At 37.2% G+C, this 24906-nt stretch overlaps 2 protein-coding genes across 2 annotated transcripts in view; one reads left to right on the top strand and one right to left on the bottom strand.

The window, feature by feature from the left end:
- Positions 1-322: 322 nt before the first annotated feature.
- LOC139732588 (dynein axonemal light chain 4-like) lies at positions 323-4419 on the bottom strand. The gene is made up of 3 exons (XM_071643445.1): positions 4342-4419; positions 2028-2111; positions 323-795 (listed from the first exon to the last, which is right to left on the bottom strand). The coding sequence occupies exons 1-3, from the start codon at positions 4417-4419 to the stop codon at positions 631-633; spliced, it is 327 nt and encodes a 108-aa protein (XP_071499546.1). The 3' UTR covers positions 323-630.
- Positions 4420-4709: 290 nt separating this feature from the next.
- Positions 4710-24906, top strand: part of LOC139732602 (endonuclease V-like) — a 76673-nt gene continuing 56476 nt past the window's right edge. The window contains exons 1-5 of the mRNA XM_071643459.1: positions 4710-4769; positions 6855-6946; positions 13037-13211; positions 23883-24017; positions 24761-24800. Of these exons, the coding sequence (XP_071499560.1) occupies positions 4710-4769; positions 6855-6946; positions 13037-13211; positions 23883-24017; positions 24761-24800 (502 nt within the window). The remainder of the gene's footprint in view (positions 4770-6854; positions 6947-13036; positions 13212-23882; positions 24018-24760; positions 24801-24906) is intronic.

The following is a 24906-nucleotide window of genomic DNA, read 5'->3' as shown; positions in this document are numbered from 1 at the left end:
ATTTTGCATTAAAATGCCTAAATTCATCCATCTGTGCTCTAATGAAATATCACTTTAGGCAAAAAAAAAAGAAAAAAAAAGCAGGGATCAGTTACAGGTACATAGATTATACCTTCTTGGATTCCATCAATTTTTTTCACAGAACAGAAATGGTAAATCCAATATTCCATAATGTCGCTTGATTAAATGGATCAGCAAACATGTGGACAACTTAAATGCTCTATCTACATGTTCACCCTACTCATATGGACACTATTACCTACAAATAATTATAGGTAGCTTACAAGACATTTCAAAGTATCAGTACTACTTTTTCCTCCTCTCTCGCTTTGTTTGGTTGGGTTGTTTGACCTTGAATATTACGACAGGAGTTTGTCTCTGCTCTGCTTTGCTTTGGTTTACTCAGAAGCCGTTGGCTGCCTGGCTAGTTTTGACCCTTGGTCAAGCATCATGTATTGGTCTACTGGTCACACAACTCATTGTGTGTGTCATCTTGACCGCCCAATCGGGGGCAGACTTCGCCTATGAGTCTTCACCGCCACCAGGATGCATTACAACAATTAAGCAGAATGAATACTCGGTATTTACAAGACTGTGTACAATGTGCCGGAAAGGAAAGTCACGTTGTCACTATGAGCACTTCCATACCGTCACGGCCATGTTGCCTCCAAAGAACATGTAGAGCAAGTTTTTCACCTCGTGCGTGATCTCAAAGCCGTAGCCCTCGCCGACAATGGCGTGCCACGACGAGCCAAACTTTTTGTCCATCGCGTCCTTGATCATCTTTGCTGCAGTCTGCAAAGGTTTTCGGGTAAATAAAGAAAACGAAATGAATGACATATTGAAGGCACAAAGATAATTTCTCTGTAGCAGATGCAGTGTTCTGAAATATTCTGTTTGCAAGAAAAAACAAATATCTTCAAGAGGTGATATTCTCAATCCACTAATGACGAAAACAATATTTGTATAACTGACAAATCTGACATGCAATACAAGACAATTTCTGCATTTTTGAACAGAAATATGTTTGTTCATTTTCCCTTAAACCTACAACAGCAGCTGACAAATGTGTTTAGTACTGTTTGTCTCTTTTTTTGTCTTATTTACTCAATCCTAATATTTGCTGTTGTTGTTTTATCATATACAACATATGTACAAAATGCTGTATTTTGATTTTATAATGAACGCAATATTTTTTTCTGTGTTAATGCGCTTGAAACGTCAGTATCAAGCGTTAAATAAACTTACTATTATTATCATTATTATTATGAATTTACACAAGGATAAGCATTTTTCCGCATAGAAGAGAAGTAGACATGTCCAACAATTCTTTTTGTCACCATCCTTTTGATACAGTATGAAGGTAGCATTTATGGAGATGTAGAGATCAAAGTCAAACTGTGCACTGCAATTGGCTGAGTGCGCACTCATATTATCAGAGTGTATCTCAATGATATTTTTACCTCGTTTAAGTTCTTATAAATCAGAAACTGGATTTGAAACTTACATGGTGCGACATTTCACCGATTAACAATCAGCTTCTGGTATCCTTCCAGTGGAAGAATGGTCATTATATGCTTGAAGTTGTGCAGGAATGTCATGCACTGATGCGCTTCTGGTGCGTGAAAGATGGAATCAGTTGGTTACTCACATCTCAAAGAGACCAACCATTCATGTAAGTGGTTGTGCCTGACAGGAAGGCAGGTTGGTTCGAATGAAGCTCGTCAAAGAATCCACTTGGGAATGAGTGGAGGAACCTAGCCTCAACAGGGAGAGGGGCCACTTATCACATGCCTGGGACCGCGCAATCAGAGAGATTCTGAGCTGGAAGCACATCAGTGCATGACATTCCTGCACAACTTCATGCATATAAGGACCAATCCTCCACTGGAAGGATGCCAGAAGAAGCTGATTGTTAATCAGCGAAATGTTGCATGAAGTAAGTTTCAAGTCCATTTCTGATTTATAAGAATTTGGAGGCTACAATTCGACTCAATGAATAATAAACTACATGAGATTATTCTTACCTCGTTGTTTGAAGAGAACTTTTCGCAGGCTGTGACACACAGCTCCATGGTTTCTGTCCTCATTTCCTCGTTCATATCAGAGTGCTGATAATTCAAATGAAAAAGAACAGGAGCAAAAATTGTATTGTAAGTAAATTTGCATATGCTTCTGAGTGACAGATTACTGTATGTACCCATACAATTATAAAGTGGACTGTCTGTACATCATGAGAAATTCACCCTTAAAATTTCACTCATGTCTACCTACTGGAGCTACTGTCATAAGGTGCGGTCAGACTGGCAAAAGATCGAGAAGTTTAAGATCGCGAAGTTTGGGCCATTGGTACGCGAGCAAGAAAGAGTGCGCCGTCCGATGGTTAGTGATTGTGACGTAACAAAGCACATCTGTGGGGCCTACATGACAATGGCCTCGCGCTTCGGAGACACCGCCCGCAAACAGAACGAGAAGTTTCGCGGGAAGTTTCGCGGGAAGTTTGCGGTCACACTGGCAAAACCTGTAAGAAATGATGATAATGACAATTCTTCAGAGGTGGATCCCTCTACACTTACAATTGTAGGCTGCGTTTATCTCAAAGTTTTCTGAGGCAGAATCACGATCATAAACGCGTTTGAGGCAAATTCAGGGGTTAGATACACGCAACATTGTTTTCAAACGCGCTTAAAAATGCTGTTTTGAAATGGCATTCAAAGGGTTGTTTTGAAACCTGTGGCATTAGAGATGAGGCATGTTTTGGTGGTAGAGTAAAATATCCCGTTTGCGGCAGTTTAAGCATTGTTAAGGGTTTTTCCAACTTGTAAACAAATCAGGCAAATTATTTTCAACCATTTCATATATCATAGACAAGATTATTCATTAACGCAATTGTTTTCGTAAAAGAAATTAACCATTGACCAACGCAGTTTTCATGATTTACCAGGGCAAAACCCGGCACAATTTTCGCCGATAAGGGCGATATGCGACGTAGTATTTCTGCTTGCGGCACGATGTACAATCCCTATGCAATACGCGCGTGCTCCGCGATCTTTTGCTGAAACGCCTTCACATGTCTCGCGAACATTGCGTAAGCGCCGATTCCCATTGCGAAAGCACGTGAAAATAGCGTGCGCACATGCATTGGCCGCAAACAAGATCGCAATTCTGGCGGTGTTGTTGATGTCTTTCTCGTGTTTTTCCCGTTTTTTTTCGATGGTAACATCCACTTTCCGAAAAAAATGGCGGCCCACATCGGCTCGCGAAAGTTCTATTTTACGTGAGGATGTGTTTTCAAAATCCATGAACATCGAGAAAACGACAAAAAATCCAAGTTCTTGGACCATTGTTTCTTAACTGTTATGTTAAGAAGTACCGAAAATTTCATTTTGGATGCGATATGTTGTCATTTCGGTGAGAAAATTTCACTTTCGTCAGAGATTGTGCCCATTTTATCGGTTGGTTTTTGTTGATTGCTAGTGTGTTGGTATATGTGTAGTGTGCATGTAACAGTGCAGTGCTGTGTTTAGCGGTATATTACCGTGTATGTTGTACCTGCCGCGAACGGCTGCACGGCCGCTTACTGACGCAGTTACTCTATACAGTTGACCTTTACTTCCCAGGTCAAATGGCGCAAAGCAGCTTTGCAGTGACAACATTTCAATCGTGATTGTATGATGATGGTTAGATAAATGCTACACCCTGAGAATCACGTTCAAACCACGTTCACAAACACCATTCCAAACGCATTTTGAAATTAAACATTACAGTCTGTATTCTCTCTCTCAACTTAGATAAACGTAAAAGGCTGGTGGGCAACAAGGCCAGTTTCAAGGATGCACAGATTCATTATATCTAGTTTACAATGTTTTATGTAGTTAGACACTACTTAACAAAAACGTTGGTGATCTAGACCGGTCTAGAGATCTAGGAGGGTTCTACCACTCCTTTTTTCAAACTATGTAGCAGGGGAGACTTCATAGACATAGTCAATAGAGTAGAATTCTGAATTGACAGTGGACCGCACAGAGTCAGAGACTAGTCAGAGTTTTGAGAATCAAAGTGATTTGAAACAACCAACGCATGCCACTCTATACCAGATGCAGGTATTCCCACTTTTTTTTTTTCGTGTATATCTGTTCTAATTTACAAAACAAAACTCCCCACGCCGTTTTATGTTACAGGACAGCAACGGAGCAGAGTTCAGTGAGCTCCTGGACGGTGGACGGGTTGAGCGGCATGCACTGGAGGTTACTGGTTACTGTCTGTGTGGTGTACATGTACTGTGTTACACTGTTAGCGTATCAAAATCACATTTGACTGACTAAGCTCAGATTGGCCTACCCGAATGAGAGGATAACTTTGAAGCCTTCTGTAGTCGGTCTCCTTTTCATCTTTCTTTCCCTCTTGTTGATCCTCCATGGTAAAGTCAACTGGTGTGCTCCAGGATAGTAGTAGACGAAAATGTATCCTGATTATTGCGTAAAATTGTGGAAAAATCGTGTTCCCCCAGCACACACACGGTCAAGCAGCTGATTTGTTGTGGTAACCTATGCGGCAAAGGTTGCGCATGCGCAGTACATTCCGAAGGCTTAGGAAATAGAATACCCAGGAGTTTTAACGTCTATAGAGCCAAATCGTACGTTCGAACGTAATTGTGCTTAGTACTTTTTCTCCCAAACAACTGTAAATAAAGTCTATATATTGGAGCAATGGCTGCGCGCATGGTAGCAGAAGAAAGTGAGAGAGTTCCCGAGGTCACAGCTCCCGAAGTTAGTTTTACTCTGATTTCCTCAGAGAGTTTCGATTCGATTTTCCTAGAGTACTGTGGCTTCTCACGCTACTGTAATGAAATTTTGCGGAGGGAAATGTTAAATAAGTGTAATGTGTAGGGACGACCATGATATGCATAGAATCTCTGTGAAGATCTGAGATTATCGCAGTCCGACACGTTGAATACCGTGTATTGGACAGTAAAATGTACATTTCTTCTCAGTTGTCACTAATGTCAGTTTTATTTTTTTTTAGTGTCTCAGTTACTCTTGCTCCAAACTAGATTCGGTTCCATCTAAATTTCTTATCAATCTTCAGTCTGGCAGTTATGAGAAAGGCGTTAAACTCAAGAACAACGAACAGCTGTCAATACCAGGTATTGAATGTCAAAAGAGTGAAAGAAGAAGTGAAGTGAAGAAATTTAGTCTTAGCGTTAGATCTAGACCCAGTGTCCTCTGAGTCTGACCATGGTCCAGGCATGTCTTGTGAACACTTGACTTGATTTGCAGTAGAACTAATTACACACTGGAACTTGAAGTGCAGTTTGACACTGACTAAGTTTGAATTCGTAATCTAGAGTATTATTGTTTTGTGCATGTTCGTAGTTGACTTTAATTGCAATATAGAGGAATATAATCTATCAACAGAATGATGTCATCGATGAGGTCGTCGAGACCGCGCGAAGACGGTCTCTAGATCTACCCCCATTGGTTTATGCACAAAATTTTATAAAAGCCATGGTTTCAGTCTATAATTTAGCAAACCGTGACATATTATCTTTTCTAGAAGTCATTGTTCCTAGTCTATTCATGTAACTGCATGCAACAAAGTTTTATCGAACGACGCAAGAATTTATGCGAATGTCAGTGGGACTCTTGTGCAGCCATGGCATCATCAATATGATCTACCTCATCTAATTTGCATTTGAATATGACTGAGCACACTGCTCTATGTGAAAAATGTGTGAAACTTTAAAATTCCTTCACCTTATCACTAGTAGTAGTAGGTCTGATTTTAATGACACCAGAACCATTTCGTTTGTTTTCATGTACTTTCAGAGTTTTGTAATACGTGTAGTTATAAAATAATTCCTCTTATCTCCACTCAGAGAAATGCTTTTATATTGACTGTAGTGATCTAGTTAGCAGAAAACGTATACATATATACCGTATATACACTTCCATTATCTGTCACCATCTGTCTATGCACAGTCCAACTTGTATTATACTGTAGGCCTATGCGTTAAAGCTATCTGGAACATTTTGTGAATTGGCATGAAATTATCAATTCTTTTTTTTATCTATTAATTACATTGTATGTTATCCCTCTCTCTCTCTCTCTCTATATATATATATATATGTATATATCGTGTAGGTATGTATATCTAATACACAAACTGGAAGATCTTGACATTCTTGAGTAATGATGTAAGCTTGTATGGGTGTTGTGATCCTTATTAAAGGACAAGTTCACCTTCATAGACATGTGGGTTGAGTGAATGCAGCAATATTAGTAGAACACATCAGTGAGAGTTTGAGCAAAATCGGACAATCCGTTAAAAAGTTATGAATTTTTGAAGTTTCTGCTCAGTCTCGGCTGGATGAAAAGACTACTATAGCTTGTGATGTCACATGAGTACAACGATATAAAGAAAGAATAAATAAAATTCAACATATTTCCATTTTTCTCCCATAACAAAAGAACACTCGACTTCTCTCTTTCAGAAGGCAGGGGGAATGATATTATCCTTAACATACGTCAGTAGCAAGTCGAAGAACTGTGCACTTTATTCAAAAAGTAAAGTTTTGTGAAATTCTCTTTTTATTTTCCTTATATAGTTGTACGCATGTGACATCATACACTGTAGTAGTCTTCTCTTCCAGCAGTGACTGCGCAGATACTTAAAATATTCATAACTTTTGAATAGATTGTCCAATTTTCCTCAAACTTTCACTGATGTGTTCTACTAATATTGCTGCATTCTCTCAATCCTTATGTATATGATGGTAGACTTGTCCTTTAAGGACATGAGCTATGCTGCTGAAGGTATTTTTCATGCCCTCTCTTGGATCCTCCCTTCACAGGCTCTTCACAAGATCAATGAATCAGCATTCGCTGACGAGTGCAGTCACAACCAAGGACTCATCGATGATAAGACGGCCAGAGCATGGGAGAGGTACATCAAACTGTTAGATTAACCCATTCCTTAATACAGGAACCTGGTATACCAGGTTCCAGTGGTGTCCATCCACAAACAAGAACCTGGTATACCAGGTTCCCAAAATGTAGACAAGAGTGTCTGCATTTGTGGCCGAAATTCACATGTTTATTTGTGTAATGCTGACCAGAAAAACTACTAAAATGATCAAAAAGATTAGAGTTTCTTCTATTGGTATCTGTTCTTTGTCTGTATTAAAACTGCATGTATTTTTGTCTAATTTACCCTTTTCCAACATAGTAGTGCGCTTGTTTTGCTGTAAAACTCGTATGGAGAGGAATGTAGCCATCGAAGCAGAGTTCCCTAGATTTTGATTTTCGCTGACCCCACTCGGGTGTTCTTATAGTCCTATATATTTTAACAAAAGAATTTGTCAGCCCATCAGTGCACCCTCTATTCATAACTCATGTCCAATCGATATAGCATTGTACACTGGCACATGCAGTTGAAAAAGGGATACATGCAATGCTTGACTGTTTTCGCACAGACTAATTACCAACCTGTTTGTTCTCTGATGACAGGCAAAAAGATTCTTGTTTTGGGGCATTGAAGGCTTTCAGAGAATTGCAAGAGGAACAGGTTATGATGATATACCAAGTTCTTCCATAGAATATGCCTTTCGTACCTCAATCTAGAATCCAATGATGTATATACATTTTTTTTTCAGTTGTGCAAGACATTGTACCGTCAATGCCATTCAAGCCACTGAAGTCAGTGGATTCATTTGTTTTGCTGTAGTGACAAACAAATCAAAATCCTGAAGTGTGACGTTTTTAATTCAGGAAATGAATATTCGATGGTGAGTGAAATCAATCTTTTGTAATGTGAGAATAGAAAACTCAAAGAAGATAGATTGAATTCATTTGTATATAGTGGACTTTATTATGTATTGTTGGTGTAAGATTATGAAGAAGAGCAGTTGATTCTGCTGAGATATCTAGATTCAATTATGTGAGAAGCATATTGCCCACATGGAGTTTTATGTATCTGTCTTTTTCTTGAGCCCTTCTGATTCTATGATGGATGGTAGACATGCAGTAAAAATATTTGCAAATCTCTAATGTTGAACTGTCCCCATCTAAAAAACAACAAAAAAAAACCCCAGAAAGGAAAACAGTTATGGTACAGACTTTCAGTACCAATCAGTTAGTGACAGACTACACGTCCATTGGACTTGTGGTGATAAAGTTGTGTAGTTTAGACTACAAAATCAAAACAAAACATTACTGTGATCAATTACCAAGTTTTTGCAATGCGAAAGTATGCTCATTTTTTATCTAGTACTCATGCCCATGCCGATTGTGGTTGTTTTACTGTACCTGATCTGAGAAATATTTGAAGTAGCTTTGCTGGAATACACTTGTCCAGATATTCAAGACTAAATGTAACTGCAATCCCCCCCCCCCCCCCAATAAAAAAATCCCTCAGGGCAATTCCAGTGTTTAAATACAGACATTAAATTTAGAGAATTTTTTGTGACTTTGTGGACTTATTTCAACAGCTGAGCATAATCATTCTTAATCCATTCATGGTTTATTCCAACCCAGTCATCCTGAAATGTTAACAGTCTGAGTTTTGATCAGTTACTATTTGGTAGATATTACACAAAATGCTTGCCATTGCGGACATTACATTTTTTAGACACAATTATTTACCTCCATGTGGATATGTTGAGAAATTTATGAATCAGAGCATCAAGTAAAAGGAATTTTCTTTAGAAATGAATGCTCTGGTCCTGTTTAAGTTGTAGATTGATAATTGTGTACAACACATTCAGCAACACAGTTCGTATCTCAGACAAGACTAATATTAGTGTTTTTGGTTCATTCTTAACCATAAACCACTTCGAAACAAATGCTGAAGTGGAATAATGAGAGCTAAAGATTGTGTGTTTAAAAAAAAGATATATCAAAAATGTTGCCCCAAAATGGGTTTTTTAAAGAAAAGAATGCCTAGACGCACTTCAAATGTATCAAAATACCACTCAAATGAAAGAACTTGACAAGTTCTAGCATTTGATATTAAATTTGTCCCTGTTAGTGGGGTGGCTTAGTGAAATTATCGTGACACGGCGGACAAAAGCATGATTTTTTCACCAAAGGTACTTCATGATGTACCTTCTCAAAAAATAGGGTGCTCCAAGAAAATTGATGCTGGGAAGGAGGTCAGAGGTCAAAGGTCAATGACCTTTATTTGTGAAATAGGTTTTTTGGCTATTTCTCAGGTCAGGAATATCCAATCTGGATAAAACTTGGCAGGAAGAATATTGAGAACAAGTAAAATATTTTGATTGAATTTGGAGTGAATTTTCCAAAGGTCAAAGGTCAAAGGTCAATGAACTTTTTCTAAAAATCACGTTTTTGTTTATTTCTCCAGGTAGGAAGATTCAATTTTCACAAAATTTGATATGAACGTTGTATAGAAGGTACCAAGAGTATAAACCAGGGGTCAAATATAATTGTTGATTTGTACGTTGCCATGGCAACCCAAAACTAGGGCTTTTGATTGAAGTTAGTTACAGGAGGCTATTTTCCAGTTTGGAAGAGATTCTATTTGAATAGGTACAACTGATCGACGGGATGTATAGAGGTTTGAAATACTTTTCATTAGTGTTAAGTGGTATGTTGCTATGGCAACTACATATATAGATTTTGGCTAAACTTAAAGGAGACTTCAGAACTTATGAATTTGAAGAGATTTCCATCAGGGTTGGTATAATTGATCAACAAAAAAGTCGCCAGACAAAGATTTGTCACCTTTATAGCATGTGGGTTGAGTGAATGCACCAACAATAGTAGAACACATCAGTGAGAGTTTGAGGAAAATTGGACAATCCGTTCTAAAGTTATGAATTTTTGAAGTTTCTGCTCATGCAGTCGAGGCTGGATGAGAAGACTACTATACCTTGTAATGTCACATGTGTACAACGATATAAAGAATGAATAAAGAAAATTCAACATAAATTATTTTCGCTTACAAAAGGATACTCGACTTCTCTTTCAGAAGGCAGGGGGAATTATATTACCCTTGACATACGTCAGTAGCAAGTCAAAGAAACTATGTGAACTTTATTCAAAAAGTATGGTTTTGTGAAATTCTCATTTTATTTTCCTTAGAATGTGCGCATGTGACATCATACACTGTGGTAGTCTTTTCATCAAGCCGCGACTGTGCAGATACCTTAAAAAATCATAACTTTTGAACGGATTGTACGATTTTTTCCAAGCTTTCTGTGATGTGTCCTACTAATATTGTTGTATTCACTGAATCCACGTGTGCATGAAGGTGGACTTGTCCTTTAAGGACAGATTCCGAAAGAGCAGACTGTAAGCTTTAAAATGATGTATAAAACAATTCAAAGGGATTCCCCTAACCTATCTAAATAATAATACCGGTACTGGAAAGAAAGTACACACTCTGGATAAGTATGAACTGAGAAAAGAGGCTGCATTGTCTATTTTAGCGTTTGATCTTTACCAAGCTGTCTCATGTCATTATGTTCATCTTTTCTTCCCCCCTCCAATTTTCATTTGAATTTGTCATTATTAATTTTTGATGATAAGAACGATGCCACAAGGCATTGTTTCTTAAAAATGCTTCAACTGCTCCTTCAGGTCCAAAATCTACATCCAATATATATAATTTTCCTGATCTCCTCAACATTTTCCAAAAATAAAGCATACATCTTTTATGCATTGAGTCCTCCTTTTTGTGGATAATTAAAGGTAAAAACCCAAAATTAGTGCTTGAAAATTATTCTTATAGGTGTGAGTTACGGATAGAAAGAACCTCTGTAAAAAAAATGAATCTGTATAATCAATGTTAAGTATTGTTAATAACACAAAATGTGAACAATATTTCTATGATAACATGTTTCCAGACTAAACCGTCTGCATTTATGCTTTAATGAGAAAAATACTGATATCTCTTTATATGTTTGCTTTGATTGCAAAAACTGTATATGGTAGGATGTCTTGTGATACAACAGGGGGGCATTTCATGAAGCAGTTTGGTCAGATATTTTTCTGACAAACTGTTACAAACTACAGAAATCCTTGCATCTGATTGGCAGAGAGCAAATTTGTCCGACAACTTGTCGGACAAAATGCTTCATGAAATGCCCCCAGACCTACACATATTATGCATAAAATGTGATATCCTGAACATTTTTTTCAAGTCACTCTCCCAGATGTGTATATATAGGACCTTTAAGTTTTTCTTGTGTTTGTTCCTGGCAGATTACTAGTACACAAATGCTCCAATCCATGATGACCTAACGGAAATTAAGGAAATTAAAATGAATATACTGAAAACCAAAACTACAGATACTAATAACTTACTTCATTCTTCTCTCCCCACCCCCACCCCTTCTTTTTAGTTTCTTGATATACTAGTAGATCTAGCTGACTTTGATAATTGTCATTATGTAACATCATCTTCAATTGACAAGGCGATAAAACTTAACAATCATATTTTCATTATGCTGCTGGACTAATGGGGTTAGTTGAACTATATTGTTTTTAATGTACTATACTTTTTCCTCCTATCAATCACATGTATTTTGGGTGGAATGTATTTTGACATAAAGCATCATAGAATCAACCGCCTTTGGGGTCGGGAATTTTGTCATATTATATTGTGATTTAGATTCTGCTCTATGCCGATTTTGTTTTACTTCTATCAACTTTTTAAACTTCCCCATAGACTTTGTTCACCAGCCAACTACATCCCACCCTCTTTGGATAATGTGAACAAATCAAACATTGCTTTTACTTTTTAATAACATGTCTATACATAGCTATTAGACCAAAAATATTCAAACCGTTTTAAGTCTTTATGAGTGAAATTACAAATATCAATATATTTTAAAAAAAATTCAAATTGTCTAAATTCAACTTCATCTATGAAAACAGACTTTTAACCTTTTTAAACATTTGAATAACCCCCATAAGAAATAAGAAACATATAGAGAGGGGAAGTGCGGACTATAAAAATTGCTTACGGGAACCATGCAGGTAATCCCTGCGCTAAACCTATGGAATTCACACAATCTTGGAGGAAACGGGTTAAATTTGTAAGGAAATATGTAGGGCAATACCCAAAACCTTAAGTTCTCAATGGAATATGCAGCTCTTCTACTGGTAAACTAGTAGTTCTGGGAGAAAAAATGAGCTGTGACATAGTCCTACACCTGGCTCAGTCATTGCCCAAGATTTAAAGTATCTGAGCCAGAGTCACATGTCACTCTTTGCCATTTCTCTACAGGAGGTAGAGAGTACTAAAAAAAATCCTTTACCAGAAATTATATCAAATTATTTAATGAAAAGGTGCTTAAGAAAACTGGACTATTCCAACACACCTCCCTCAGGTCTGCAACACAGACTAACCACCTGTTACCATAGGAAAACCAGTAAAAATGGTGTATTACTGTAAACATGCACATAATATGTCGTATTATGGGTCTGAATTTTAAGACTAGCAACCATGTACATTGCATTGCATTGTACAGAAACCTGGCGAATGCCCCGTGTATAGTCTTTGAATTCAGACATTATTGTTATGTACAAATTAAGGGCATTTTCTCATTTTTTCTGTTAGCGGATTTCTTGGAGCACCCCCTAATTTTGATCCTCATATATACACAAATGTCTGAGGAAAAAATGACACTTTTGTCCGGCGTGTCACGATTATCAGTATATTTGTCACTAAGCCACCCCACTATGTAGCTCGTATGTTTTTTCAAATTATTGCAGATTTAGGATTTTTAGGAAAAGTATTTTTTTTTTTGCGGTATTGCCCCTCACTTTATCTATTAAAAAAGAGTAATGATTTTACTGTCATTGAGTATACATTATGCCTTTTTATTTCCTGTTTAACATTTTTTTTTTTTCGGGGGGGGGGGGGAATGAAATCCAAGTCAAATTAATGAGAAGAAAAATCGCTTTGAAACTTAAAGGCACATAGTAATCTCTATTATCCACAATGCCATTGTCAAAATTTAAGGGATTTATGAATTTTTCTTTGGTTGTTTACTTCCTGATTTCCCAGAGAACAGGCAGAACTCAGGGAGAGACTTGTGGAGCATGACACTGAAGACTGGCAGGCAGCAGATGCTCAGTTCTCAGGTCTCAAGTACATTGGAGGTGTGGATATCTCCTTTGTGAAAACCAGCACCGGTCTAGCATGTGCCTCACTAGTTATATGCAGCTTTCCTGATCTAGAGGTGAGTATCACTCTACTGACAAACATAAAAATTATCTTGACGTAAGTCGCAGGGTGCTTACTTCCAATGAAAGGGAAGTTCCATGCGAAACATATTTGCATCTCTGAAACAGACTGGATGACAATGATTCTTGCAACTGATTGACAATTGTCCTACATCGATGTAAATAAGCACCAAATTAATCAGTGTTTAGTACAACTAGCCATGATAAAAATAATGGGCATACATGGTCAGGCAGGATTTGAACCTACAGCCTCCTGATCACAGGATAGGCATCTTATCCACTAGACCACTGAGATGTCGGCCGTCAAGCCAGTACTGGCTCTAATCATTATAACATGCACCACGTACTGCATGTTTATTCAGGTTGATTAAATTCTTGCCTCAAGTTGTTTTTTTTAATCAAAACTGACTGACAAATTCCCCTTCATCAACATGCATACTATATAACATCAATGTAGGACAATTTGTCAACCAGTTGCAATGTAAACAACTCGACACAAGAATTTCCTTAATTTGAATGTAAGAATTTTGTGGGTATAACTATGTGTAACTGTAATAACAATGTTTGTATTGGTATGTTTTTGTTGCATTATTGTTCTTCAACTAATGTATTTTCATGTACCATACTTATTGTTTATTTGCATCTAGAAGAGTCCTAAAGCAATTTCTATGTGAAGAGTTTGTTCGCAAAAACCGATAAGTCGATTTTTGAAGATTTTGAAGTACGGTCTCTGTCATAAAGTACAAAATAATACCTTTCAAATGATATATTGGTCACTACATATAAAGGTACATTTTTGAAGTTATGGTCAAAAGAAGCAAAGTTTTTCTTATTATTCTCTTTATTTTTCTTGACCTTCAATCGCAAATATCTCTATTTGGCAAATATGGACTTATCGGTTTTTGCGAACAAACTCTTCATGTATTTTTCTTTCATACATGACACATAAAGTAATCTGAATCTGAATGTGAACATGCCTTTCATACAAGTGTATGCATCAGCAATGTGGAAAAATGAAAGCTCAAATGAAGGAGTGATTATGCTCAAGAGTCACATATTGAGTTCTCATTGAAAACATCAACTCCTGGAGAGATTTTGATTCAGAAATCATCATTTTGCCTTCTATGAATTCTCACCGCAAGGTTCTGTTCATATCTTATGAATAGATAGAACCGGATGTGAATTCATGGAATCTGCATAAATCATAAAGGGAAAAAAAATCCAATTTGTTTATGTATTTGTGTATACAATTACATATAACCATGATACAGTCCAACCACGTATATCTGGCCATTACTTTCAGGACATTTCTAATATGCTGACATATGCATGGACTGGCACACAATATTTTATCTTAAAATTTTCAGAGAAAAATGTTACGTTTTTACTAAAAAAATCAATTTTTACCAACAATTCTCATGCATTTACCCCAACCCAACTTGCTGAGAAGTGGTACACCATAGCTTATTTGGCAATGTCACTTATCCAGGTAACTGAGGTTACACTGCACAAAGAACGGTAGAGAATGGGATGGAGAGATATACTGTATGTGGGTATGCCAGGCCCTTGTTTGTGATGTTTTCTGCGAACTAGATCTCTAGAGTCACACATGCCCATAACAAAAGGATTTTTATGGGAGGGTTCAGAACAAGAAAAAGTGGACCACTTTCGGGTTTATTTAACTGGCAAGCAAAAACAAAAAAGAAAAGGGCATTTTTTCTATTTCTTGTCCCACTTCCAGGTTTCATCACAAACAAACAAACAAACAAACAAACAAACAAACAAACAAACAAACAAACAAAGCCTTTAGTGCAATTTTCTGGTGCCACTACAAGCCCCCTTTCATTTTTTCCCAGAGGGGTGTGGGGATGGTTTTGCCACTCATTTTTCATTTTTATTTCTTTTATTTTTTTAAAGTAATAATTATCATTATATTTTATATTATATTTTATATTATATTTTTTGGGAAGACTTCTGAAAATGAATGAAAATCTTCTCAGCTCTTGACAGCACAATGGTGATTATTCCCAGTGGATTTACTCATCATAGTGCTTACTTATAGCAACAGGAAATAGTCAATGGCAAATCATTTTTCTGAGTGAAGATGAGAAAAGTAATTATTATTGTCATCATTTTTTTTTTCAGAATACTTCTGAAAATGAATGACAATCATCTCAGCTCTTGCTGGCACAATGGTAATAACATTCAGTGGAATTGCTCATCATAGTGCCCAAAAGTACTTACTTATAGAATTCACTTAACTCTTACTACTCCCATTCCCTTGCATCGAGTTAGGGTCTGATATTTGGGTCTGTACAGTTGAGATTTAGCTGTCTGATAGTACTTCATGGGAGAGAATGGTCATTTGGTGACCCAAATGATGATTAGCAAGTGTTTTCTCACACATATGTATCCAATCAACCCCAAAAGTCTTGCGAAGTGTGTGTGTTTGTTTGTTTTTTTTTCCGAAACGTGAATGCCAATCTAAGTGACACATGATAGGTGTGTAAGCCCCAAGGCGAATTAAGCAGAGACATTGCGAAGTGGAGAACCCAAATTCCACTGAGTGCTTTTCAGGATCACTTTACATGCTTACAGGGGTATGTTGATACCCTGTGATATCCTGCAGACATCCCTTGACCTTTTGACCCTGCGATCGGGGGGGGGGGGGGGGGGGGGGAGTCATCAGTGACAGCATGAGATTCATGTTGTGTTCATGCACCCTTACTGGAACCATTGGGGGATGCCTGAAGAGAACATGATCAATCCAATTGTCCTCTCTCTGGTTCGTATAACATCCCTCCTTCAGGCAAAGAGATTGAATGGATTGTTCTTGCACATGGCTGAATGATCGATTTCATGTTCAAAGTTCGAGAATGTGAACTGCTTGCAAAGCAGACAGTGCATTGTCCTACAAAGATTGGAATCCTTGGAGAGGTTCATCTGATGTTATGGTTAATCTGAGATAAATTCCCATTTCTTATTCATGTATCCATTATCATTACCATGTGATTATTATCATTATGATGATCATTATCCTAATTTTTACATTATTGCTATCATAGGTATTGTTTCATTGCTGTCATTGTTGAGAGGAAGATTATTATACGTTTTGATGTTATCATTTCTATTAACATTAGTCATTCTGTACCTGCACAAAATTACAAATGATAAAATTCTTATTTCCGTATTCCTGAGCATTAGGCAGTTGCGATTTTAGCTCTCTTTTTTTTTTTTTTGCGACTTGAATATGTAGGCAGCAGTGGCCACGGCCGACCAAATGTATAGCTCGGCGTGGTTTGTTTTGTTTTGTTTTGTTTTTGTCAAATTTATCAGCAAAGTTCTGTGTATTTTGTTGCTGTGATTAAACAGCTCGAGAGTTTTGTCAAAATTGTTGGCGAAGATGTTCACTTTTTGGTTGTGGCAACACCACTCTGTGGGGGCAATATTCACGCTATTGCGGGAAAGGTGCTGGTTGGAACTGAGGTTCACCCAGTACCAACTGGCATGGACGAACTTCGTTGGAAGACATTGAAAGTTTGATGATGTTCGCTACAGTCATGACGTAGGGTTTAGTGATCATTCACGAAGCTATCTTTCATGTGTAGAAAGTAAAACAGATAATCAATTCAAAAAATAATCATACAAATGTTATCAAGTTTAGAAAATCTGAAGGTATTAATATAAAGATACAGGTACAGACGAAATGTGGTCTCAGGAGTTGTCTAGAATAGAAGAAGGTGGGAGTTTAGATCCTGAAGCTATTAATATTTACAAAGTTTTCAGAATCAGTTCATATCACCGGAAACGAAGGAAAAGTACCCGAAGAAAATGCTCGTCAAATGTTGCTTAATGAATTCCCTTTGAAGAAGATGAATCGCAAAACACTCTACTAAATGTTAAGCACAAAAACAAAAATCATTTGAATTATCTCCAGTGAACGGAAGCAGATATACAGAGAGAATTATCTGCCCTTGAAATTAAAAGAAAAAAAGAAAAAAAAGTGACCAGACATTGATGGTATAAGTTCATACGTTTGGCAGCAAAAGTACATGAATTATTACAACACACATTCCTTATAGATCTATATGGGAGGGACCAGTTCCAAGGAGAGGGAAAATAACAAAGAATACACCATCGTTTGAAATAGCGATAAGTCCGATCCCAACAATTTTTATTGACCTATATCTCTCCTAACATGCGTGTTGAAACTTTTAGAAAAAAAAATCCATCGTCATCTGCTCCGTTTTGGTGAGACAATGTTATCATCACAATAATCATCAACTGGTCCGAATCGCGGAATTCGAACTCAACAAATATCGCGCTAATTAACAGTATGGATGATTGGCTTATTGTCACTTAACCATGGCAAGTGCACTGAAAGTTCTTGGAAGAACTTCAATTAACAATATGTTATCATCAGAACCACCACTTACTCCTGGGGTTCCACAATTGTTTATTCTTGGTCCGATTCTGTTTTTTTTTTACTTCTTCTTTTTTAACATTGTTCCACACAATTCCACCTATAGACGACACTGTCATTCATCACTCAGAGAGAGAGAGAGAGAGAGAGAGAGAGAAAGAGAGGGAGAGAGATCCCCTAATAACTTGTAATTGAAAATGGACTTAATGAATAAATAAAGTTGACGCATTAAGGAATCACAATAAATGAATTAAAAGTGAAATGCTCAAAAACAGTTTACATGTTAATTGGTACAAAATACATGTTTTTAAAAACTTAACACACTGAATCTAAGAATGAAAATCAATCCCATATCTCAAGCTGGAAATTTCATGTAATCTTTAATGTTTTTATCGATTCAGCTGAAATGCACAAGAACTTTCCTGTTGAGGAATTGTGTTACAAGGTCAGTGAGAGTATAAACTTTCTGGGAAGATTGAGAGGACCTGTCAACGAATCAAATGTGAAACCATTGTTAATTCTGTAACCTATACCATCTTATGGTGATGTGATCTGGCAGAGTGTTACAGAAACTCCATACTGTAATAGAGCAGGGAGGATTATACTTCACAGCTGAAAGTCATCCACACACAAATCAAAAAGCGAAATTTGTGATTACCCAAATTTGGAAAACTATAATCGAAGTTCAAGGCATGTTCATTCGATGATTGTATACTATTCTTCGCGATTATCTGGCACCTTGGTACTTGCTATACGAGATAAGTTTTCTTGATTAAACAAGTTTTATGATGAAATCATCGGTTACTCTCTATTAAAGGCAAAGTGAGAAATGTACTTTACCTAATCCTGATTCGCAGAACTGCAAACGTGTACAGTTCAGATTTGTTGGAGCAAATTATAGGATGATCTGCCGACGAGTAAATCAATAAGCATTTATCTATAAATCTCGAACTATGCTTATGTAATTTACAATTAGTCGTAATTATTCAAAAGGAATTATCTGTTTCGTATACATTATGTTTATCAACATCAGCTTCTTTAATCTTATAACCATGACCTGTGTTATAACAGAGGCCTATGATGAGTACGGGGGTGTTTTGAGTAAACTCAAATAGGCGTTTTGTGAGTACAATTACCAAAGATAATCTTATGTGCGTTATGGTTCATCATTTGTTATAGTCAGTCTGTATTTCATCTTGTTTTGATAACTTACATTTGATTTAATGCCATATTCAACTTACTATAATTTTATCTATAATTGTTTGCATAATGATTTTACTGTTTTGAAAATTAAGCAAATAATAGACAAGTGCGGTTAAAGACTAATAAAGGGTATAGATGCAGTTAATATTGCATCACCAATTTTTCCGTCTTTACACTATACTGAATATTGCATATTATGGACCACACTAACAGTGGACTTCGTCTGTTTCGTTTTATTATACATATCATTTAATGTTATTGAGGGAGGAGTTATTCCTGAAAATCATGTATGGGGATACAGTATTCCCCTTGATGCAATTTTGTGTCCCCGCCGCGGGCATCTGATGAAAGAAAAACAATATCATAAATCAGGACATAACGGCTCTCCATTGGCTCGTTAGCAAACACGTAAGAGACACGTGGTATCTTCCCATCTACGGTAGAGAGAGAAAAATAGCTATATGGAGAGAGAGAGAGAGAGAGAGAGAGATTATATATATATATATATATATATATATATATATATAGTGTGATGATGCTGATATTCCTACCGCACGCCTCTGTCATCTTAAGTGAAATTATAGTTGAGACAATGTAGATAACAGAAGATGTCGCATGAAACCGGCAGAGTTGTGAAGCTTTCGACCGTGGTCTTCCTCAGCTTTAATGTCTGTTTGTGAAACGAAATATATGTTTTTGAGCATAACAAATCTGAAGTCATAAACACAATATATTAAATATAAGTTGAGCATGAGTTAATAGTTACATGACATACTTGGCAATATTTTTTTGGCACTTTGCAACACATTCAACAATGTATAACTGTAAATGAGTGTATAGTGAGTATATATAGCATACAAACATATCATACAATAAAAATTATCAAACATATATCATAAATAAACTAAATAATATAATTACCTGCTAAGCAGACGTTTGCGTTGCCTATATATATACAGTGTATATATATGTGTATATATATATATATATATATATAGAGAGAGAGAGAGAGAGAGAGAGAGAGAGATAAAACGATAGAAAGAGAAGGAAGAGAGAGAATTCGAAGTAGCAGACGGGAAGGGTGACAGAGACGGGCAAGAAAAAGAGGCGGATTAAAAAGAATAGATTATAGAGGGAGAGAGGAAGAGGGGAGTTATAGATACACACACTCACAAACACATACTAGAAAAAAAAAACAATAACCGAAAGATGGAGCGACGGAAATGAAAATCATGATTTCGATTATTCCTGCAGGTGTTCACATTTTTCCTCTTTGTTCCAGTGCAAACGTTTTTTCCACTTCTCAGGAGTATTAATTTAGGTATGTTTATAAAGTCTTGCAAAGCCCGACTTTCCTACGTTCCCTTTGAGTGTCGAGCATGGTGTGCTGGGTGATAGATATCGAAGGACTGTTTAGTTTTTCATGTCTATGAACAAACGGCAAGAAGGAACCATCAATCCGGTAGTAACTCAAGTAGCTTTAATTAGTAGAGGATTTTCGAGCATTACTAGTACACCTTCTGCGGAAATACCTCTGATCGGAAAACAAACAAACAAACAAACAAACAAAAAAGAAAGAAACAAGCAAGCAAATAAACAAAATACTTACCTCCTTTTCCCTAAAATATAAAGTAATGTATTGTATGTACTTTTCTCCCGTCGGCAACATAGTAGTCATTCTTGCATAAGCGATTCTAATTTGAAAAAGACGTAATTTACAAATGCACTATAGGATAACTGCTCTGCTCCCCCTTCTTTCTCTATGTGTCTGCCTTTTTTCTTTCTCTCTCCCTTCTCTCCCCCCCCCCCCCCCCCCCGTCTCTCTGTCATCATTAGGGAGTTTTCCCTACACGACGGGAAGACCGAGAATACGTGGAAGCAATCTCCCGTGACAGTCCCCGTATTCGGACTCCTGCCCCCATATCTAAGCAGTTTCGCTTTCCTGTAAATAGGATGGAGGTGTGGGGACAAGATCGCTGATTGGCTGGCTGGCTGGCTGGCTGGCTGGCTGGCTAGCTAGCTGGCTAGCTGGCTCACTCCTCCCGGATGCCCAGCATCGGGACCGAACGCTATTTTGGCCGAATACCGTACTCGTTTTCCCCAGGACGGGACATTTTCTCGGATTTGATCATGCGCAGAAGCAAATTTTGCTCACGGCACGCTCAAATACCGGCTGCGTCGTACTTGCGAAAACTCCTTTGTAACAGCACTGCAAGACGAGTATCATCGTGTCGGCATCCGTTATCAAAACTGGTTTGTATTCCATAGTGAAGGCTTCCGGCGAACAATGATTTTGGATGCCTCTGCCACAGTATCCGGATCATGATTATTCTGTAGTGTCATTGCCAGGCGACTGCAGCCGACCGTCCGTAATAATAGAAGGCACGACCTCCTAAGAAGTTATAACAGAGAAACATTGGTGGAGAGAAAGAAGAAGAGTACGTCAGCCGATCATTGATTTTAATAATGATTTGAGTGAGATTTGAATAATGCAATCTTAGATTTTTGAGGCTTCTGATCTCGCCTTGTTTTGCTTTCCTTCTTATTTCCTTTATAAAAAAAGACATTTGCATTGATGTCCGACAATGAAAGTCACATCATCCGAGTACCATTACATACGCCGCAAAGTTTATCTTATATATACGGATTATATTCTTACCCATCCGAGCTACATGGATTTTGACCTGAACATTGCCACAGCCTAGCGCGATTGCAGCATTAAGCTCTGATCCCACTGTGGGCAGTCAATTGATGCCTCTTCTTAATTTCATTTAATCTCTTGACTTATAAAGAGCACGAAATGAGATTGAAAAGAGAAAGAAAAAAAACTTATCAGACCTTCTTGACTTTCGCAAGGGAATCTGGGAGGAAGATTACAAATTATTGCTGTTGATTCTCCGGCTGCCGATTTAAAGTTGTAGATACGCACAACCAAACCACAAGGAGAAGATATGACGTGAATACCTTTTTGCGGAGAAAATGTGGTTGAACTCTACAGCCCTCATCAGAACACCTTGCGAGAGCCTTTCTTTTTTATTCTAATGTGCTGGTGTATAGGCTTGCTATTACCACAAGCAAGTCATGGCGTGTCTTCTAAGTGACAAAAGTAGTCTGTAGCTTATGCGGACTAGGAAAACAAAATGATACCGTATTTGGCAAACTCTTCCAAAGTCCAATCAAAAGTTTCACAAAGAAGCGAAGGAATGTATAGATTACGGTGATTATGATAATGATTTCCCACTTATCTTTAGTTATATCTATAGTTATACTTATCCCACCTATCCTTAGTTATATCCTTGGCTTTACATACATATCTAAATGTATGTATGTAATGTGTGTGCGTGTGTGTGTTTGTGTGTTTGTGTAGATGAAAAACGATTTATGGGTGTCAAAGCGGTATAGAGTCTCTTATCTCATTGAAAAAAAAGGGGGGGGGGGTCTCGAAAACACATTTTTGGATATCACTAAACTTTACCGTGCATGGGGTTCTTATTACCCGAAATACCGCACAGAAACAAATAATAATGATAATACTAATAATATTACGTTAATATAACAAATGAAGAATTCAACCAATCATGATTATCGTAAGCTAGTCAGAACACTCAAAGTTTTGTGTGTGATTCAATAATATTTGTTTGTGTGCTTATCTTTTTTCTATCTTCGAGAAGAAGTTGGATCAACAGACATAAACTCTCGCAGACATTTTTTTTCCATTTTTTTTTTAAAACAAGCATGCTAATGTGACGTCAGAGTTAGACGATACCGAGCGCTTGAGTTTGTTTCATACCTTTCTTATCAAAAGAACATGCGAAGATTACACAACGCGGTGATGGCTTGATGTCAGTATATAGGGCAAAGTTGGCGCTAATCATAGATATAGTTCCATCGTTTTGTGAATTTTAGGATTAATGTTCGCGTGATATATGGCTCAGCCATGGACTTCTCCCACTGTTGTGATGAAACTTTTATCAGTTGATGCATATATGTTATTTTCATCGGATTGCTCATATTCTTTTGTAATCACCGATCATTTGTGGTGATTTGCAGGTCGATGTTGAAATGAAGAAGAAAATGTTAAACTCCCAGACCATGTTGACGGGTATTTTAACTGAAAGCTTGCCCGACGTGTGTGACAACTGACAAAACAAGTAGTTCATTGAAAGACATGCAAGAAAGATTTTTTTTTCAAAGAGTTTTTAGATTCAGCTTCGTGTCTTTTCCGTCTCTGTTTTCCCATGCTGTTAAAGGAAGTATTAATCATTTGCAGATGAACAAAAATCACAGCGTTAGTGCTTCAAAACAATTCTAAAATTTGAGTTAGGGATAGAATCAACCAATGTGAAAATGTTAATGAGTACAATGTTGAGTATTGTTGAATTCACCCAATGTGATCAATAGATAATGGAATTGTTACTAACAATCGTCTACATTTATAGTTTATTGAGAAAAATTGTGATATCTCCTTATATGTTAGGCTTTATTGCGAAATTTGTATATGGAAGGATATTGTGTTATACAACCGACCTACACATACGCATCAAATGTGATAACTCGAACACTTTGAAATCACTGCTCCCAATGACAAACAGTACCTTTAACTGAAAACCTGCCTAACGTGTGAGACAAAGCAAGAAAGGAAGAGGAAAAAACCCACAGTTACTTGAAAGACGTACAAGATTGGGTTTTAAATGAGTTTTTTAGTTTAAGCTTCTTTTCCGTCTCTGATGTATTAAGATGAAATATTTATTCTGTTTTTCAGATTATGATGTGAACCGAATGTGGTTAGTCTGCGGACTTTTATTCGGTGTTTTTTTTTTTTTGTAAAATAAAGAGAGGAAGGTCAGAGGAAAAACCAGAGAGACAGAGCTTAAAACACTGCACTCACATCATTAGACATGACCTATTGTCCAACTCAGTGATCCACTGATTATCATCGTGGAGAATGTTGTAGAAATGACTGAACAATGAGCAGAGTTAAAGTGGGGAAAGACCCCGTGATGTATAGCTCTTTTCTATTTTTCATTTCTTTTCCCGGCAGGTTGTGTATGAAGACAGCCAAACGGTTAACATGACTCAACCGTACATCTCAGGCTTCCTAGCGTTCAGGGAGGTTCCGTTTTTCCTGGATCGCCTCCAAAGACTGAGAGAGTCCAAACCGGATCTTATACCTCAAGTACCATTGATTTCATTATTCCATACTTTTCCACCCCTTCGTTTAACTCTGTGGTCGACATTTGCTGTGATATCATTGGCTATCACACAGTCTGATTCAGAGTCTGAATATCTGACTGCATGTAATTGCCATCAATTTATATTGATCTATGCTGCAGATGCATGAATGAAGCTTTTTACTTCTTTTATTCGTGAACCCCAAGAATGACATTACTCACAAATACTACGTGAAAGACCTCTGAATGAAATGCTCTGCATACTGTGATTTGAGTAATAGATCAAGGGAATTCAAACTTTTGACGTATTTTATGAATGATTATAGCGGGGTCATCCGGACGCCATAACCGGTTATACATCATAAACGATAAAAAGATCAACTGAATACAGTGCCGGTAATAGAAAATCGGGAGCGCCAAATTAACATCGTTAAAAGCGGTACCTTGTAGATATCAGCTTTTGAGTAGGAGCGCATTAATCTTCAGGGTACTGTAGTACACCCTAATAGCGTACTATAATGTGAACGATTTCAGTTAGTGTCTTGCAATTGAAGGATTGTGAAGAAATATCCTAAAATAGGCCAAATGTAGTCATTAATGATTGAATGGTTATGTAGTGATTTCAAGTGCTTCCCTTTGGAATACGTAGCTACTATATGTTAGTGTAATCGGCAATATGAATGGTGTAGGCCTTACTATCATGTTTTGAATGTTGCATGCATTGTGTTTTTGTACTGTCTCTCTTTAGGTAATATTCGTTGATGGGAATGGAATTCTTCATCCAAGAGGTATGAATATTTGAAGAAACCCCAGCAGGTTATTTGTGTGTCTGTGTCTCCATGAGTGTCAGTATGTGTGTGTGTGTGTTTTTGTTTGTTTGTTTGTTTGTTTGTT

The sequence above is a fragment of the Diadema antillarum genome, unplaced genomic scaffold, assembly GCF_040938485.1.
Source record: "Diadema antillarum isolate AM-2024a unplaced genomic scaffold, OU_Dant_1.0 seq00000439_RagTag, whole genome shotgun sequence".
NCBI lineage: Eukaryota > Metazoa > Echinodermata > Echinoidea > Diadematoida > Diadematidae > Diadema > Diadema antillarum.
Note: the sequence above shows the minus strand (reverse complement) of the source record. Positions and strands in the feature narration are given on the sequence as shown.

Coding starts and splice junctions, on each gene's coding strand:
- LOC139732588 (XM_071643445.1), bottom strand. CDS start 4,419: ATGGAGGATCAACAAGAGGGAAAGAAAGATGAAAAGGAGACCGACTAC. Junction 2,112..4,341: donor AAAGTTATCCTCTCATTCGG/GTAGGCCAATCT, acceptor TTGAATTATCAG/CACTCTGATATGAACGAGGA. Junction 796..2,027: donor AGTTCTCTTCAAACAACGAG/GTAAGAATAATC, acceptor AAACCTTTGCAG/ACTGCAGCAAAGATGATCAA.